Source organism: Ursus arctos, unplaced genomic scaffold (genome assembly GCF_023065955.2).
Source record: "Ursus arctos isolate Adak ecotype North America unplaced genomic scaffold, UrsArc2.0 scaffold_5, whole genome shotgun sequence".
Taxonomy (NCBI): Eukaryota; Metazoa; Chordata; class Mammalia; order Carnivora; family Ursidae; genus Ursus; species Ursus arctos.
Window position 1 is genome coordinate 3,283,444 of NW_026623067.1, and position 19,864 is coordinate 3,303,307.

The window sequence follows — 19,864 nt, forward strand, 5'->3', positions numbered from 1 at the left end:
GAAAAGTTTCAGGAATATGAAAGACATGAAAGTCCCAATGAAAGTGGCCAAATAGAATTACATGGCCCCTCAAGGAACCATACGTACTTTGTAGACCTAGAGCAGTCCATGGTTCCTCTTAATTGCAAAGGTCTCTGCACAGTGGGGTATTCTTGGGATTTTTAAATAGGAAAAGAGAGTTCCAGAAACATCAAGATTAGACATTCCATAAACCAGCTTATGTGCATTGTGTTGGGTTTCATTATTAGTGATACCACTGGTATTCATTACCTCTCCAGCAAGAGCTTCCTAATGAGTCCTGTACCTTTGTCAGCCCTGACAATCACATTCTCTGTGGAAGAACTTTCCCTCACTTGGCTTTAGGGGCCACACCTTCTCCACACTGGATTTTCTTCTCCTTCATTTGCTATTTGTGCTCAGTCTCCTTTGTGGATTCTCTTTATCATCCTGACCTGCACATGGTGAATCCCCAGCACTCAATCATTCAGCTAATTCTTCTTCTCTATACTTTATCCTGTGTTGACATCATCCAGTGTTCTGGCTTTACCATATATATGCTGTGCAGCCAATTTATACCTGCATGAATTCCATGTCCAAATGCTAGTCTGACCTTTCCATTTGTATGTCTAATAAACGTGCTAAACCTTACGTGTCCAAATCCGAACCTGCCTACCTGAAACCTGCTTCTTCCTCATCTCGGTCAGTGGTTGCTTAGTGAGAATTGCTCAGGCCAAAAAACCCCACACAAAAACAAAAAAACCCCACTCTATGTCATCTTTGACACCTGCTTTTTCTTATGCACACGTCCAACTCATTGACATGTCCTGTTAGCTCTGCTTCCATAACATGCCTGCTTGCTGACCTCTTCTTGACTTCTGGCTCCATGACTCCTACCCTGGTTCAAGCCACTGTCCCCTCTTGTCTGGATTGTTCTGGTGGCATCTGCCAGGCTACTCTGCATCTATTATTATCCTGACCATGGCAGATGGAGGGTGCAGCTAAAACAGGAGCAAGCGATCATATCATTCCTACCCACATGCTCTAGTGACTTTCTATCACACTCAAAGTAAGATCCACAAACCCATGGCAGTGCCTAAGGCCTCCTGTGATCCGGCTTCTGCTGCTTCTACAAATTGATTGTCTCCTAATCCATGTTCCTTCTGCTCCACACACACTGAGCATCTTGCAGTTTTGCAAAAATACGGTCACCTCCAGAACGTAGCATTTCCTGTTCCCTCTGCCTCGACCTCTCTCCCCTTTGATACCCATGTGTCTTCGCATGTATCCTTAAATCCTCTGCTTAGAGGTCTTCTTCTGTGTGTCTGTCTCTGACCACCCTACTGAAAATAGCTGTCCAGCATATTCCCCCCCTTCTTCCTTATTTTCCTCCATAGTGTGATTACCATCATATATGCCTGCTATAACACTTTCTTGTTTATTTATTACCTATATCTTACCCAAATGATATAAAATTAGTCCTGGGGCTTCTGTTCTTGGTCATGACCTCAAGGCTGAGAACCATCTGGAATGCAGGTTCAAATAAACAGAAATTTGCATCCTTATGCAGACACAGTGGAGCATAGGTGCTTCAAGAAAAGCCAACATTCTCAGAATGAAAAGAAATAGAAGGACAAGGGAAGGGTAGGCCAAGATGAAGCTGAGACATTACTGTATGTGGAGTCCCTAACCCAGCACTGAGGGACAATCTGCAGGTGAGGTACAGGCTTCAAACAGACGGAGGAACCTCTGGATGCGATCAACCTGACTCATTAGCTCTGGGTGCCTTAAACAACAGGCGTTTATTACTCACACTTTTGAATATAGGAAGTCTAAGATCACAGTGCCAACTGAATCAAGTTCTGGTGAAAGCTTTCTTCCAGGCTTGCAGATGGCTGCCTTCTTCCCATGTCCCTCCAGGGAACAGAGAGACAGAGACAGGGACAGTGTGTGCCCTGGCATCTCTTACCAGAAGGGCACTGATCATGATGATCCACCCCCATGACCTCATCTAACCCTAATTATATCTCAAATGCCCCATTTCAAATACCATCACATGGAGGATTAGGGCTTTAATGTATGAATTTTGAAGAAACACAAATGTTCAATCCATAACACAACCAAATCAAGATTGTTAGAAATGGTGCAGGACAAATGGTATCATTTCTTAGCTAAGTTGCGAGGGAAACTTAAGAAAAAAACAAAGAGACAAGAGGGAAGAAATTATATATCAGAGAAGACCTGAGAGGCATACAAAACAGTTGCAATGGCTCCTGACTAAATGAACCTATTATAAAAAATGTATCAGCCAATTGAGGAAATTTAAACACTGACTGGACATATGTTGATATTAAGGAGTCACTGTTGACTTTCTAGGTGTGATAATGGCATTGTGGTTGTGTTTTTTAAAACCTTCATTTAGTGTCACATACTGCAATATTTATAGATGCACGCAATGCTGTGTTTGTAAAATCCATTGATGTGAGGAGTAGGTGGGCAATAGATGAAACGAGATTGGCCATGAGTTATTTTTTTAAATTTATTTTTTAAAAAATATTTTATTTATTTATTTGAGAGAGAGAGATTGAGTGAGTGAGCAAGAGTGAGAGAGCGTGAGCAGGGGAGGGGGCAGAGGGAGAGGGAGAAGCAGACTCCCCGCTGAGCAGGGAGCCCGATGACATGGCACTCGATCCCAGGACCCTGGGATCATGACCTGAGCCGAAGGCAGAAGTTAACTGACTGAGCCACATAGGCCTTCCTGGCTATGGCTTATTAATCATCAAATCTGGATAATAAGCATGGGAATTCATTACCATTCTCTCTAAATTTACATGTTTAAACATTTCCAAACTTGAAGGTTAAAAATATAACAGGAACACATTACGCATGAAGTGTAACATTGGACAGTTTAGAAGTGTGTTAGGTTAAGAGAAGTAAGGAGATGAGATTTTTAAGTCAAAAACTCTGAGACTGTTCTTTGAAGAATATAACACAAAGCTGTCAATTGCTCTTACAGGTTGTGTGGACTGTATTTCAATTATGATACAAAATGTGCATTAGAAACACTTCAAGAAGAAAAGCCTGAGTTGACCATTGTCTTTGAGCCTTTTTGGTAGTGATAGATGCCGGCTGCCAGATGCCAGCATCTTGGCTCCCTGCCATCCAGGTGTGGACAAGTGGGAGTGAACACTCCTCCATCCAGGGTGAAGACCATCACTCCAGGATTCCTCTGGTCCAGGGTGGGACAGCAAAATCTTGCTGACGGTGCCTTTATACAGAGAATGTGAGCATCTCCTTTACCTCTGGCTTGAAGACACCAGGACAATGTCATCATCCAAATGAGGTGGTTCTCATTATAGAACCTTAGTCAGAGGAAATATTCCTTTTGGTGACCTCATATAACTAACTCATTTAATAGAGAACTTCTGTATTTCTTTTTCTCTTCTTACTCTCTCTAAATCTCCTTTCCCTCATGTCTTTTTTTACCCAGATTTGTTGTTTTCTTTCGCCCATATCACCATTATCACCCACTCCTATCTTTATGACTATAACAGAACTAGTAAACTATATATTATGTTGCAGTTTTGTAGCAACAACTTATTTATTTTTAATTTTTGTAACAGTTTTATTTTCTAATAAAAGAATTCATGTTTATTATAGGTGGTTGAAAATTCAGAAAATTAAAAACATTTTGTATTTATTGATTTAAATTCTTTCTTCTTCTCAGTTTTTTTTTTTTTTAAGATTTTATTTATTTATTTGACAGAGAGACAGCCAGTGAGAGAGAGAACACAAGCTGGGGGAGTGGGAGAGGAAGAAGCAGGCTCCCAGTGGAGGAGCCCAATGTGGAGCTCGATCCCAGGACCCTGGGATCATGCCCTGAGCCGAAGGCAGACGCCCAATGACTGAGCCATCCAGGCACCCCTCTTTTCCTTAGTTTTATTTATTTTTTATGTTTTTATTTTTTGTTATCATGTTCAAATAGCCAGCATATGGTACAACATTACTTTTTGATGTCGTGTTCACTGATTCATTAGTTGCTTATAACACCCAGTGCTCATCACATCATGTGCCCTCCTTAATACCCATCACCCGGTTACCCATCCCCCTACCCACTCCCTTCTGTAACCCTCAGTTTGTTTCCCAGAGTCCAGAGTCTCTCATGGTTTGTCTCCCTTTCTGAATTCTCCCCCTTCAGTTCTCCCTCCCTTCCCCTGTGGTCCTCTGTGTTATTCCTGGTGTTCCACATATGAGTTGAAACCATATGATAATTGTCTTTCTCTGTTTGACTTATTTCACTTAGCATAATCCCCTCCAGTTCCATCCATGTCAATGCAAATGGTGGATATTCATTCTTTCAGATGGCTGAGTAATATTCCATTGTGTATATGGACCACATCCTCTTAATCCAGTCATCTGTTGAAGGGCGTCTTGGCTCCTTCCACAGTTTGGCTATTGTGGACATTACTGCTATGAACATTGGGGTGCAGGTGCTCCTTCTTTTCACTATGTCTGTATCTTTGGGGTGACTACCTGGTAGTGAAATTACTGGGTCATAGGGTAGCTCTACTTTTAACTTTTTGAGGAACCTCCATACTGTTTTCCAAAGTGGCTGTACCAGCTTGCCTTCCCATGAACTGTGGAAGAGGGTTCCCCCTTCTCCACATCCTCACCAACATCTATTGTTTCCTGACTTATTAATTTTTGCCATTCTAACTGGTATAAGGTCATATCTCATTATGGTTTTGACTTGTATTTTGCTGATGGCTAATGATGCTGAACATTTTTTCATGTATCTGTTAGCCATTTGTATGTCCTCTTTGGAGAAGTGTCTGTTCATGTCTTCTGCCCATTTCTTAACTGGATTATTATTATTTTTTGGGAGGTGTTGAGTTTAAGAAGTTCTTTATAGATGTGACTGCGCGGGTCAGGGGCAGGAGCAGGTCGTCGCTGGGCCCGATGCCAGGCATCACAGATTCAGGTGTTCCTGGTTTTCACGCCTTCTGACTGAGACTGAGATTTATACCGCTGGCCTTCCAATTCTCAGGCCTTCAGACTGAAACTTTAAACCACTGGCTTTCCTGGTTCTCCATTTGCAGATGGCAGATCATGGGACTTCTCAGTCTCCATCATCATTTTTTAGCAATTCGACTATGATGAGCTTTTGGATGTATTTTTCCTGCTTGGAGTTGACTGAGCTTCTTGGATCTGATTGAAAACAGAACTTCATGGTCTAAGAAAGATTCCTGAATGATTTCTTTCTGCTAAATCCTCTAGTACTTCACTACCTGGAAGGTCGGCAAAGAAGCTGTGTGCGTGAATGAAGTAGGAGCTTACGAACACTAATGGAGGGAGTTAGAACACTAATGGAGGGAGTTAAGATGGCGGAGGAGTAGGAGACACCTTTTTCAGCCGGTCCTCCGAGTCGAGTGGGATAGGTACCAGACCAGCCTAAACAACCACGGAACCAGCCTGAGACGCAGGAAGACGCATCTGGATCTCTACAAATGAACATCTCCAGTGCTGAGTATTGAGGTATGAAGCGGGGAGCCATGAAACTGTGCACAGATATCGGAAGATAAACGGAAGGGGGAGGGAGCCGCCGCGTTCGGGCGCCGGGAAGCGGTAGCCACTTGCACGGGAGAGCGGGCGGGGCTCGCGGACGGCACCCGCAAAACAGCAGACTGAGACCGTGAGCCGGGTGCGTGCGCCACCAGGCATCTCGCGGAACCCCGGAATCCCGGTGCGCTCACTGGATCCAGACTGAGACCGGGAGCTTCTGGAGCGCGCGCGCGGGCGGCTGGCGGCTGGCGGCATTAGAAAAACAAAGGACAGAGACGCGCCGGCCCTGGAAGTGAGGGCTGGGACGCCGGGTGTGGGGCGCACATCCCGGGACGCTGCAGGGTTGAGCAGCACCAACAGAGACAGAGTTAAAGTGGCCAGAACATTAGTAGAGAACGGGCCGCGATCCCTCTGTTCCGTGACAGAGGCTGAAATTTGGCCACTGCTGCTCTGACTCTCAGAGGAGGCACAGCAAACCGCCAGGGAAAGCCGCCAGAGAACAAAAGCCTGGAAATACCGGCTCAGAGAGTGCCCATCCCCATCCCCCCTCGCAGGGAGCACCGAGACTCTACCCAAACAGGGCTGCCTGAGTATCGGCGCGGCAGGCCCCTCCCCCAGAAGGCAGGCTGAAAAATCAAGAAGCCCACAACCCGGGCGCCGGGGTGGCGCAGTCATTGAGCGCCTGTCTCCGGCTTAGGGCGTGATCCCGGCGTTCCGGAAAGGAGTCCCTCATCGGGCTCCTCCGCTGGGAGTCTGCTTCTTCCTCTCCCACTCCCCTGCTTCTGTTCCCTCTCTCGCTGGTTGGCTGCCACATAAATAAATAAATAAATAAAATCTTTAAAGAAGAAGCCCACATCCCTAAGATCCCTATAAAACAAGGGGCACGGCCTGGGACCCAGTCAATAATTTGGGCTCTAGAAACCCCGCAACCTCTCTTCATCAGAATGACAAGAAGGAGAAGCCCCCCCCAGCAAAGAAAAGACAGTGAGACTGTGGCCTCTGCCACAGAAATAATGGATATGGATGTAACCAAATTATCAGAAATGGAATTCAGAGTAACGATGGTCAAAATGATGACTAGAATTGAAAAAAGTATAAACGAAAAGGTTACTGAGAATATAGAATCCCTAAGGACAGAAATGAGAGCGAATCTGACAGAAATTAAAAATTCTATGGGCCAAATGCAGGCAAAACTAGAGGCTCTGACAGCCAGGGTCGCAGAAGCAGAGGAAAGGGTTAGTGAATTGGAGGATGGGTTAATAGAGGAAAAAATGAAAATAGAAGATGGTCTTAAAAAAATCCACGCCCACGAATGTAGGTTACGGGAGATTACTGACTCAATGAAACGATCCAATGTTAGAATCATCGGCATCCCCGAGGGGGTGGAGAAAAACAGAGGTCTAGAAGAGATATTTGAACAAATTGTAGCTGAAAACTTCCCTAATCTAGCAAGGGAAACAAACATTCGTGTCCAAGAAGCAGAGAGGACCCCTCCCAAGCTCAACCACGACAAACCTACGCCACGTCACGTCATAGTGCAATTCGCAAATATTAGATGCAAGGATACAGTATTGAAAGCGGCCAGGGCAAAGAAATTTCTCACGTACCAAGGCAAAAGCATCAGAATTACGTCAGACCTGTCTACACAGACCTGGAATGAGAGAAAGGGTTGGGGGAGCATATTTAAAGCTCTTTCAGAGAAAAACATGCAGCCAAGGATCCTTTATCCAGCAAGGCTGTCATTCAGAATTGATGGAGAAATAAAGACATTTCAGAATCGCCAGTCACTAACCAATTTTGTAACTACGAAACCAGCCCTACAGGAGATATTACGGGGGGTTCTATAAAAGTAAAAAGGCCCCAAGAGTGATACAGAACAGAAAGTCACAGCCAATACAAACAAAGACTTTACTGGCAACATGGCAACATTAAAATCATATCTCTCAGTAATCAGTCTTAATGTAAATGGTTTGAACCATCCGATAAACGCCACAGGGTTGCAGATTGGATAAAAAGAAATGACCCATCCATTTGCTGTCTACAAGAGACTCATTTCAAACCCAAAGATGCATTCAGACTGAGAGTAAGGGGATGGAGTACCATCTTTCACGCAAATGGTCCTCAAAAGAAAGCTGGGGTAGCAATTCTCATATCAGATAAATTGGATTTTAAACTACAGACTATAGTTAGAGACGCAGAAGGGCACTATATTATTCTTAAGGGAAGTATTCAACAAGTGGATATGACAATTATAAATATATATGCCCCCAACAGGGGAGCAGCAAGATACACAAGCCAACTCTTAACCAGAATAAAGAGACATATAAATGAAAATACATTAATAGTAGGGGACCTCAACACTCCACTATCAGAAATAGACAGAACACCCTGGCAAAAACTAAGCAAAGAATCAAAGGCTTTGAATGCCATACTCGACGAGTTGGACCTCATAGATATATATAGAACACTACACCCCAGAACCAAAGAATACTCATTCTATTCTAATGCCCATGGAACATTCTCAAGAATAGACCATGTTCTGGGACACAAAACAGGTCTCAACCGATACCAAAAGATTGAAATTATCCCCTGCATATTCTCAGACCACAACGCTCTGAAATTGGAACTCAACCACAAGGAAAAATTTGGAAGAAACTCAAACACTTGGAGACTAAGAGCCATACTGCTCAGGAATGACTCGATAAACCAGGAAATCAAAAATCAAATTAAACAATTTATGGAGACCAATGAGAATGAAAATACAACAGTCCAAAACCTATGGGATACTGCAAAGGCAGTCCTAAGGGGGAAATACATAGCCATCCAAGCCTCACTCAAAAGAATAGAAAAATCTAAAATGCAGTTTTTATATTCTCACCTCAAGAAGCTGGAACAGCAACAGAGGGACAGGCCTAATCCACGCACGAGGAAGCAGTTGACCAAAATTAGAGCTGAAATCAATCAAGCAGAAACCAGAAGTACAGTAGAGCAGATCAACAGGACTAGAAGCTGGTTCTTTGAGAGAATCAATAAAATTGACAGACCACTGGCAAGACTTATCCAAAAGAAAAGAGAAAGGACCCAGATTATTAAAATTATGAATGAAAAAGGAGAGGTCACGACGAGCACCATTGAAATTGGAAGGATTATTAGAAATTTTTATCAACAGCTATATGCCAATAAACTAAGCAATCTGGAAGAGATGGAATCCTTCCTGGAAACCTATAAACTACCAAGATTGAAACCGGAAGAAATTGATTCCTTAAACAGGCCAATTAATTATGAAGAAATTGAGTCAGTGATAAACAACCTTCCAAATAACAAAACTCCAGGCCCGGACGGTTTTCCTGGGGAATTCTACCAAACATTCAAGGAAGAAATAATACCTATTCTCCTAAAGCTATTTCAAAAAATAGAAACAGAAGGAAAGCTACCAAACTCATTCTATGAGGCCAATATTACCTTGATCCCCAAACCAGGCAAAGACCCCCTCAAAAAGGAGAATTACAGACCGATTTCCCTAATGAATATGGACGCCAAAATCCTCAACAAGATACTTGCTAATAGAATCCAACAGTACATTAAAAGGATTATCCATCACGATCAAGTGGGATTCATACCTGGGATGCAAGCGTGGTTCAATATCCGCAAATCAATCAGCGTGATACATCATATCAACAAGAAAAGATTCAGGAACCATATGATCCTCTCAATCGATGCTGAAAAAGCATTTGACAAAATACAGCATCCTTTCCTGATTAAAACCCTTCAGAGTGTAGGAATAGAAAGTACATTTCTCAATCTCATAAAAGCCATCTATGAAAAGCCTACTGCAAATATTATTCTCAATGGAGAAAAGCTGGAAGCCTTTCCCTTAAGATCAGGAACTCGACAAGGATGCCCACTCTCGCCACTATTATTCAACATAGTACTAGAAGTCCTTGCAACAGCAATCAGACGACAAAAAGGGATCAAAGGTATTCAAATTGGCAAAGAAGAAGTCAAAATGTCTCTCTTTGCAGATGACATGATACTCTATATGGAAAACCCAAAAGAAGCCACTCCCAAATTATTAGAAGTTATAGAGCAATTCAGTAACGTGGCAGGATACAAAATCAATGCTCAGAAATCAGTTGCATTTCTCTACATGAATAACGAGACCGAAGAAAGAGAAATTAGGGAATCCATCCCATTTACAATAGCACCAAAAACCATACGTTACCTTGGAATTAACTTAACCAGAGACGTAAAGGACCTATATTCTAGAAAGTATAAATCACTCTTGAAAGACATTGAGGAAGACATAAAAAGATGGAAAGATATTCCATGCTCATGGATCGGAAGAATTAACATAGTTAAAATGTCCATGCTACCCAGAGCAATCTACACTTTCAATGCTATCCCGATCAAAATACCAAGGACATTTTTCAAAGAACTGGAACAAACAGTCCTTAAATTTGTATGGAAACAGAAAAGGCCCCGAATCTCCAAGGAACTGTTGAAAAGGAAAAACAAAGCTGGGGGCATCACAATGCCGGATTTCGAGCTGTACTACAAAGCTGTGATCACAAAGACAGCATGGTACTGGCACAAAAACAGACACATAGACCAATGGAACAGAATAGAGAGCCCAGAAATGGACCCTCGGCTCTTTGGGCAACTAATATTTGATAAAGCAGGAAAAAACAGCCGGTGGGAAAAAGACAGTCTCTTCAATAAATGGTGCTGGGAAAATTGGACAGCTACATGCAAAAGAATGAAACTTGACCACTCTCTCACACCATACACAAAAATAAACTCCAAATGGATGAAAGACCTCAATGTGAGACAGGAATCCATCAAAATTCTAGAGGAGAACATAGGCAACAACCTCTACGACATCGGCCAAAGCAACCTTTTTCATGACACATCCCCAAAGGCAAGAGAAACAAAAGATAAAATGAATTTATGGGACTTCATCAAGATTAAAAGTTTCTGCACATCCAAGGAAACAGTCAGAAAAACTAAGAGGCAGCCCACGGAATGGGAGAATATATTTGCAAATGACACTACAGATAAAGGACTGGTATCCAAAATCTACAAAGAACTTCTCAAACTCAATACACGAGAAACAAATAAACAAATCAAAAAATGGGAAGAAGATATGAGCAGACACTTTTCCAATGAAGACATACAAATGGCTAACAGACACATGAAAAAATGTTCAAAATCATTAGCCATCAAGGAAATTCAAATCAAAACCACACTGAGATACCACCTTACGCCAGTTAGAATGGCAAAAATAGACAAGGCAAGAAACAACAATTGTTGGAGAGGATGTGGAGAAAGGGGATCCCTCCTACATTGTTGGTGGGAATGCAAGTTGGTACAGCCACTCTGGAAAACAGTGTGGAGGTCCCTTAAAAAGTTAAAAATTGAGCTACCCTATGATCCAGCCATTGCACTACTGGGTATTTACCCCAAAGATACAGACGTAGTGAAGAGAAGGGCCATATGCACCCCAATGTTCATAGCAGCAATGTCCACAATAGCTAAATCGTGGAAGGAGCCGAGATGCCCTTCAACAGATGACTGGATTAAGAAGTTGTGGTCCATATATACAATGGAATATTACTCAGCTATCAGAAAGAATGAGTTCTCAACATTTGCTACAACATGGACGGCACTGGAGGAGATAATGCTAAGTGAAATAAGTCAAGCAGAGAAAGACAACTATCATATGATTTCTCTCATCTATGGAACATAAGAACTAGGATGATCAGTAGGGGAAGAAAGGGATAAAGAAAGGGGGGGGTAATCAGAAGGGGGAATGAAACATGAGAGACTATGGACTATGAGAAACAAACTGAGGACTTCAGAGGGGAGGGGGGTGGGGGAATGGGATAGACCGGTGATGGGTAGTAAGGAGGGCACGTATTGCATGGTGCACTGGGTGTTATACACAACTAATGAATCATCGAGCCTTACATCGGAAACCGGGGATGTACTGTATGGTGACTAACATAATATAATAAAAAATCATTAAAAAAAAAAAAGTTCTTTATAGACCTTGGATATCAGCCCTTTATCTGTAATGTCATTTGCAAATATCTTCTCCCATTCCATTGGTTGCCTTTTAGTTTTGTTGACTGTTTCCTTTGCTGTGCAAAAGCTTTTTATCTTCATGAAATCCCAAAAGTTCATTTTTGCTTTTGTTTCCCTTGTCTTTAGAGACATGTATTGAAAGAGGTCACTGTGGCCAATGTCGAAGAGGTTACTGCCTATGTTCTCTTCTACGATTTTGATGGATTACTGTTTCATATTTTGGGCTTTCATCCATTTTGAGTTTATCTTTGTATATGGTGTAAGAGAATGGTCTACTTCATTCTTCTGCATGTGATTGTCCAGTTTTCCCAGCACCATTTATTGAAGAGACTTTTTCGAATGGATGTGCTTTCTTGATTTGTCGAAGATTAGTTGACCATAGAGTTGAGGGTCCATTTCTGGGCTCTCTATTCTGTTCCACTGATCTATGTGTCTTTTTTGTGCTAGTACCATGCTGTCTTGATGATCACAACTTTGTAATATATCTTGAATTCAGGCATTGTGACACTCCCAGCTTTGGTTTTCTTTTTCAACAATCCCCTGGTAATTCAGGGTCCTTCTGGTTCCATACAAATTTTAGGATTGTTTGTTCCAGCTCTGTGAAAAATGTCCATGGTATTTTGATAGGGATTGCATTGAAAGGGTAGATTGTTCTGGGCAGGATAGATATTTTCACAATGTTTATTCTTCCAATACATGAGCATGGAATGTTTTTCCATCTCTTTGCGTCTTCCTCAATTTCTTTCAATGGTGTTCTGTAGTTTCTAGAGTATATATCCTTTACCTCTTTGGTTAGGTTTATTCCTAGGTATCTTATGGATTTTGGTGCTATTGTACATGGAATTGATTCCTTAATTTATCTTTCTTCAGTCACATTGTTAGTGTAGAGAAATGCAACTGATTTCTATGCATTGATATTGTATCCTGCTATGTTGCTGAACTGCTGTATGAGTTCTAATAACTTGGAGGTGGAGTCTTTTGAGTTTTACACATAAAGTATCATGTCATACGCAAAGAGAGAGTTTGACTTCTTCTTTGCCAATTTAATGCTTTTTATTTCTTTTTGTTGTCTTATTGCTGAGCCTAGGACTTCTAGTACTATGTTGAACAAAAGTGATGAGAGTGGGTATCTCTGTTGTGTTCCTGACCTTAAGGGAAAAGCTCTCAGTTTTTCCCCATTGAGAATGATATTCGCTGTGGGCTTTTTGTAGGTGGCTTTTGTGATATTGAGGTATGTTCCCTCTATCCCTGTACTTTGAAGAGTTTTAATCAGGAAAGGATGCTGTATTTTGTCAAATGCTTTTTCTGTATCAATTGAGAGGATCATATGCTTCTTGTCATTTCTTTTATTAATGTGTTCTATCACATTGATTGATTTGCGAATGTTGAACCACCCTTGCATCCCAGGAATAAATCCTACCTGATCGTGATGGATAATCCTTTTAATGTAGTGTTGGATGCTATTAGTTAGGAACTTGTTGAGAATTTTGGCATCTATGTTCATCAGGGATATTGGTCTGTAATTCTCTTTTTTGATGGGTTCTTTGCCTGGTTTTGGGATCGAGGTAATGCTGGCCTCATAGACAAGTTTGAAAGTTTTCCTTCTGTTTCTATTTTTTGAAACAGCTTCAGTAGGATAGGTATCATTTCTTCTTTAAACATTTGGTAGAATTCCCCTGGGAAGCCATCTGGCCCTAGACTCTTGTTTTTTTGGGGAGGTTTTTGTTGACTACTTCAATTTCCTCGCTGGTTATTGGTCTATTCAGATTGTCAATTTCTTCCTGTTTCAGTCTTGGTAGTTTATAAGTTTCCAGGAAGGCATCCATTTCTTCCAGGTTGCTTAATTTCTTGGCATATATTTGCTGATCATAATTTCTAATAATTGTTTCTATTTCCTTGGTGTTAGTCATGATCTCTTTCTTTTCATTCATGGTTTTATTGATTTGGGTCCTTTCTCTTTTCTTTTTGATAAGTCTGGCCAGAGGTTTATCGATCTTTTAATTCTTTCAAACAACCAGCTTCTGGTTTTGTCAATCTGTTCTACTGTTTTTCTGGTTTCTATTGCATTGATCTTTGCTCTAATCTTTACTATTTCTCTTCTCTTGCTTGGTGTAGATTTTATTTGCCATTCTTTCTCCAGCTCCTTTAGGTGTAAGGTTAGCTTGTGCATTTGGGATTTTTTTTTTTTTTTTACTTTTTTGAGAAAGGCTTGGATGGCTATGTATCCCATAGGTTTTGGACGGATGTTTTTCATTCTCATTCATTTCCATGAATTGTTTAAGTCTTTGATTTCCTGGTTGACCCATTCATTCTTTAGCAGGATGCTCTTTAACTTCCGAATGTTTGAATTCTTTCACAAGTTGTGATTGAGTTCCTGTTTCAAAGCATTGTGGTCTGATAACATAGAAGGAATAATCTCAGTCTTTTGGTATTGGTTGAGACCTGATTTGTGACCCAGTGTATGGTCTATTCTGGAGAAAGTTCCATGTGCATTTGAGAAGAATGAATATTCTGTTGTTTTAGGGTGGCATGTTCTGTATATATATATGAAGTCCCTCTGGTCCAGTGCTTCATTCAAAGCTCTTGTTTCTTTGTTGATATTCTGCTTAGATGATCTGTCTATTGCTGTGAGTGGAGTGTTTAGATCTCCTACTATAAATGTATACTATCCATATGTTTCTTTATTTTGTTTATTAATTGGTTTATATATTTGGTGGCTCCCATGTTGGGGGCATAGATATTTTCAATTGTTAGATCTTCTTGTTGGATAGACCCTTTAAGTATGATAGAGTGTCCATCTACATCTCTTATGACAGTCTTTGATTTGAAATCTAATTAGTCTGATATGAGAATTGCTATACCAGCCTTCTTTTGAGGTCTGTTGCCATGATAAATAGTTCTCCATCATTTCACTTTCAATCTGTATGTATCTTTTGGTTCAAAATGAGTCTCTTGTAGACAGTATGTGGATGGGTCCTATCTTTTTAACCAATCTTCAACCCTGTGCCATTTCATGGGAGCATTTAGGCTATTCACATTGAGGGTAACTATTGACAGATGTGAACTATGTGCCATCATATTGCCTATACAGTCCCTGTTTGTATAGATTGTCTCTGTAAATTTCTTGTCTATATTACTCTTGGGGTTCTTCTTCTTCTTCTTCTTCTTCTTCTTCTTCTTCTTCTTCTTCTTCTTCTTCCTTTGGGGGTTGGGTTTTCTTTACTTTTTTATTTTTTATTTTACTTATTTATTTTTATTATGGTATGTTAGTCACCATGCAGTACATCATTAGTTTTTGATGTAGTGTTCCATGATTCATTGTTTGCATATAACACCCAGGGCTCCATGCAATACATACTCTCCTTAATACCCATCACTGGGTTATCCGCCCCCTCCCCATTCCCTTCTGAAACCCTCAGTTTGTTTCCCAGAGTCCATAGTCTCTCATGGTTCATTCCCCTTTCTGTTTACCTCCCCTTCATTCTTCTCTTCTTCTCCTACTGATCACCCTGCTATTCCTTATGTTCCACAAATGAGTGAAACCATATGATAATTGTCTTTCTTTGCTTGATTTATTTCACTCAGCATAATCTCCTCCAGTCTCGTCCATGTTGCTGCAAATATTGGGTAATCATTGTTTCTGATGGCTCAGTAATATTCCATTGTATATATGGACCACATCTTCTTTATCCATTCGTTTGTTGAAGGGCATCTCAGCTACTTCCACGATTTAGCTATTGTGGACAATGCTGGCTGAACATTGGGGTGCATATGACTTTTCTCTTCACTAAGTCTGTATCTTTGGGGTAAATACCCAGTGGTGCATTTGCTGGGTCATAGGGTAGCTCTATTTTTAACTTTTTGAGGGACCTCCACACTGTTTTCCAAAGTGGCTGTGCCAATTTCCATTCCCACCAACAGTGGAACAAATAATCATTTGTTTCTCATGTATTGAGTTTGAGAAGTTCTTCATAGATCTTGGATGCCAGCCTTTTATCTATAGTGTCATTTGCAAATATCTTCTCCCATTCTGTGGGTTGTCTCTTTGTTTTGTTGACTGTTTCCTTTGCTGTGCAGGAACTTTTTATCTTGATGAAGTCCCAAAGCTTCATTTTTTCTTTTGTTTCCCTTGCCTTTGGATATGTGTCATGAAAGAAGTTGCTGTGGCCGATGTTAAAGAGGTTACAGCCTATGTTCTTCTCTATGATTTTGATGGATTCCTGTCTCACATCGAGGTCTTTCATCCATTTGGAGTTTATCTTTGTGTATGGTGTGAGAGAGTGGTCAAGTTTCATTCTTCTGTATATAGCTGTCCAATTTTCCCCACACCATTTATTGAAGAGACTGTCTTTTTCCCACTGTATGTTTTTACTTGCTTTGTCAAAGATTAGATGACTATAAAGTCGAAGGTCCATTTCTGGAGTCTCTATTCTGTCCCATTGGTCTATGTGTCTGTTTTTGTGCCAGTACCATGCTGTCTTTTTGATCACAGCTTTGTAGTATAGCTTGAAATCAGGCAACGTGATACCCCCAGCTTTGTTTTTCCTTTTCAACATTTTCTTGGTGATTCGGTGTCTTTTCTGGCCCCACACAAATTTTAGGATTGTTTTTTCCAGAGCTTTGAAAAATATCATTGGTATTTTGATCAGGATGGTGTTGAAAGTGTAGATTGCTCTGGGTAGCATAGACATTTTAACTATGTTTATTCTTCCAATCCATCAGTATGGATGTTTTTCCATCTTTGGTGTCTTCTTCAATGTCTTTCATCAGTGTTCTGTAGTTTCTAGAGTATAGACCCTTCATCTCTCTGGTTAAGTTTATTCTGAGATATCTTATGGTTTTTGGTGCTATTGTAAATGGAATGGATTCCCTAATTTCTCTTTCTTCAGTCTCATTGTTTGTGAATAGAAATGCAACTGATTTCTGTGCATTGATTTTGTATCCTGCCACATTACTGAATTGTTGTATGAGTTCTAGTAATTTGGGGGTGGAGTCTTTTGGGTTTTCCATATAAAGTATCATGTTATCTGCGAAGAGAGAGAGTCTGACTTCTTTTTTTGCCATTTTGGATACCTTTTATTCTTTTTTTTGTCTGATTGCTGTTGCTAGGACTTCTAGTACTATGTTGAACAATAATGGCGACAGTGAGCATCCTTGTCGTGTTCCTGATCTTAAGGGAAAGGCTTTCAGCTTTTCCCCATTAAGAAAGATATTCGCTGTAGGCTTTTCATAGATGGTTTTTATGAAATTGAGGAATGTACCCTCTATCCCTACACTCTGAAGTGTTTTAATCAGGAAACGATGCTGTATTTTGTCAAATGCTTTTTCTGCATCAATTGAGAGGATCATATGGTTCTTGACTCTTTTCTTGTTGATGTGATCTATCATACTGATCAATTTGTGAATGTTGAACCACCCTTGCATCCCAGGGATGAATCCCACTTTGTTGTGATGAATAATCATTTTAATGTACTGTTGGATCCTATTACTTAGGATCTTGTTGAGAATTTTGGCACCCGTATTTATCAGGGATATCAGTCTGTAATTCTCCTTTTTGATGGGGTCTTTGCCTGGTTTGGGGATCAAGGTAATACTGGCCTCATAAAATGAGTTTGGTAGTTTTCCTTCTGTTTCTATTTGTTGAAACAGCTTCAGGAGAAGAGGTATTATTTCTTCTTTGAATGTTTGGTAGAATTCCCCAGAGAATCCATCAGGCCCTGGACTCTTGTTTTTTGAGAAGTTTTTGATCAGTACTTCAATCTCTTCATGATTAATTTGTCTGTGTAGATAATCAATTTCTTCCTGTTTCAGTCTTGGTAGTTTATAGGTTTCCAGGAAGGCGTCCATTTCTTCCAGGTTGCTTAATTTATTGTCATATAGTTGTTGATAACAGTTTCTGATGATTGTTTTTATTTCCTTGGTTTGGTCGTGATCTCTCCCCTATCATTCATAACTTTATTAATTTGGGTCCTTTCTCTATTCTTTTGAAGAAGTCTGGCCAGTGTCTTATCAATCTTATTAATTCTTTCAAAGAACAAGCTTCTAGTTTTGTTGATGTGTTCTGCTGTGTTTCTGGTTTCTAATTCATTGATCTCTGCTCTAATCTTAATCAATTGTTGTTTCGTGCGTGACTTAGGCCTGTTCTTCTGTTCTAGCTCCAGCTTCTTAAGGTGAGAACATAAGGATTGAATTTTAGATTTTTCTGTTCTTTTGAGTGAAGCTTGGATGGCTATGTATTTTCCCTTTAGGACTGCCTTTGCAGTGTCCCATAGGTTTGGACCAATGTGTTCTCATTGGTTTCCATAAATTGCTTAAGTTGTTCTGTAATTTCCTGGTTTACCCAATCATTCTTAAGCAGGATGGTTCTCAGTTTCCAAGTGTTTGAGTTTCTTCCAAATTTTTTCTTGTGATTGAGTTCCAGTCTCAAAGCATTGTGGTCTGAGAATATGCAGGGAAGAATCTCAGTCTTTTGGTACCAGTTGAGACCTGTTTTGTGACCCAGTGTATGGTCTATTCTGGAGAACATTCCATGTGCATTCAAAAAGAATGAGTATTCTATTGTTCTAGGGTGTAGTCTTCTATATATATCTATGAGTTCAATCTGGTCCAGTATGTCATTCTACGTTCTTGTTTCTTTGTTGATTTTCTGCTTAGATGATCTGTCTATTGCTGAGAGTAGAGTGTTGAGGTCCCCTACTATTAACGTGTTATTATCTATATGTCTCTTTATTCTGGTTAACTGTTGGCTTATGTTGTTGGCTTCTCGCCTTTGGGGGCAAAGATATTTTTTTTTAAAGATTTTATTTATTTATGTGACAGAGAGACAGCCAGCGAGAGAGGGAACACAGCAGGGGGAGTGGGAGAGGAAGAAGCAGGCTCATAGCGGAGGAGCCTGATGTGGGACTCGATCCCAGAATGCCAGGATCACGCCCTGAGCCGAAGGCAGACGCTTTAACGACTGCGCCACCCAGGCGCCCCGGGGGCAAAGATATTTATAATTGTCATATCCACTTGTTGGATACATCCTTTAAGAATAATATAGTGTCCTTCTGTATCTCTAACTATAGTCTTTAGTTTAAAATCTAATCTGTCTGATATGAGAATTGCTACCCCAGCTTTCTTTTGAGGTCTGTTGGCATGAAAAATGGTTCTGCATCCCTTCACTTTCAGTCTGGATGTATCATTAGGTTCAAAACGAGTCTCTTGTAGACAGCAAATGGATAGGTCATGTCTTTTTATCCAATCTGGAACACTGTGGCATTTTATGGGAGCATTTAGGCCATTCACATTGAGAGTGATTATTGAGAGATATGATTTTAATGAGTCATGCTGCCTGTGAAGTCTTTGTTTCTATAGATTGTAAATTTCTGTTCTGTATCACTCTTGAGGTCTTTTTACTTTTATAGAACCCCCCCTTAATATTTCTTGTAGGGCTGGCTTGGTGGCCACATATTCTTTCAGTTTCTGCCAGTTTTGGAAGCCCCTTGTCTCTCCACCCAATCTGAATGACAGCCTTGCTGGATAAAGGATCCTTGGCTGCATGTTCTTCTCACTTAGTGCTCTGAATATGTCTTGCCAGCTTTTTCTGGCTTGCCAGGTCTCTTTAGACAGGTCTGACATTATTCTGATGTTCCCCCTTTGTACGTGAGGATTCTCTTCCCCCTGGCAGCTTTCAAGATTTTATCCTTTAATCTAATATTTGCAAATTGTACTATTATATGTTGTGGTATTGGTCTGTTGTCATTGATCTTGGGAGGGGTCCTCTCTGCCTCTTGGACACAAATGCTTGTTTCTTTCATCAGATTAGGGAAGTTCTCAGGTATAATTTTTCAAATATCTATTCTAGACTTCTCTCTTTCTCCACCCCCTTGGTGATGCCAATGATTCTGACATTGGAACGTTTCATTGACTCACTACCCTCCCATAGCCTTTTTTCTTGAAAGTGGAGTTTCTTCAGCCATTTTTCTTCTCTTCCTTCTTTTCTATCATCTCATCCTCTAATTCACTAATTTGTTCTTCTGCCTCATTTACCCTGGCCATCAGAGCATCCAGTTTAGACTGCATTTCATTCATAGCATTCTTAATTTCCTCCAGATTCATTCTCATTTCAGCCCTTAGAGATTCTATATTTTCAGTAATATTTTTTCAAGCCTACACATCTTCTTGACTATTGTTACTCTGAAATCCATTTCTGACAATTTGGTTATATCCATATCCATTA

At 40.6% G+C, this 19,864-nt stretch overlaps 1 protein-coding gene across 3 annotated transcripts in view; it reads left to right on the forward strand.

Moving 5' to 3' along the window:
* The window catches only part of NLRP3 (NLR family pyrin domain containing 3), a 47,789-nt gene extending 44,082 nt beyond the window's left edge, over positions 1-3,707 (forward strand). For all 3 annotated transcript variants that reach the window (XM_026488555.4, XM_048221190.2, XM_057307298.1), the window contains one exon: positions 3,014-3,707. In XM_026488555.4, coding sequence (XP_026344340.3) covers positions 3,014-3,113 — 100 coding nt within the window. In that variant the 3' untranslated portion in view covers positions 3,114-3,707. The remainder of the gene's footprint in view (positions 1-3,013) is intronic.
* The last annotated feature ends 16,157 nt before the right edge of the window (positions 3,708-19,864 follow it).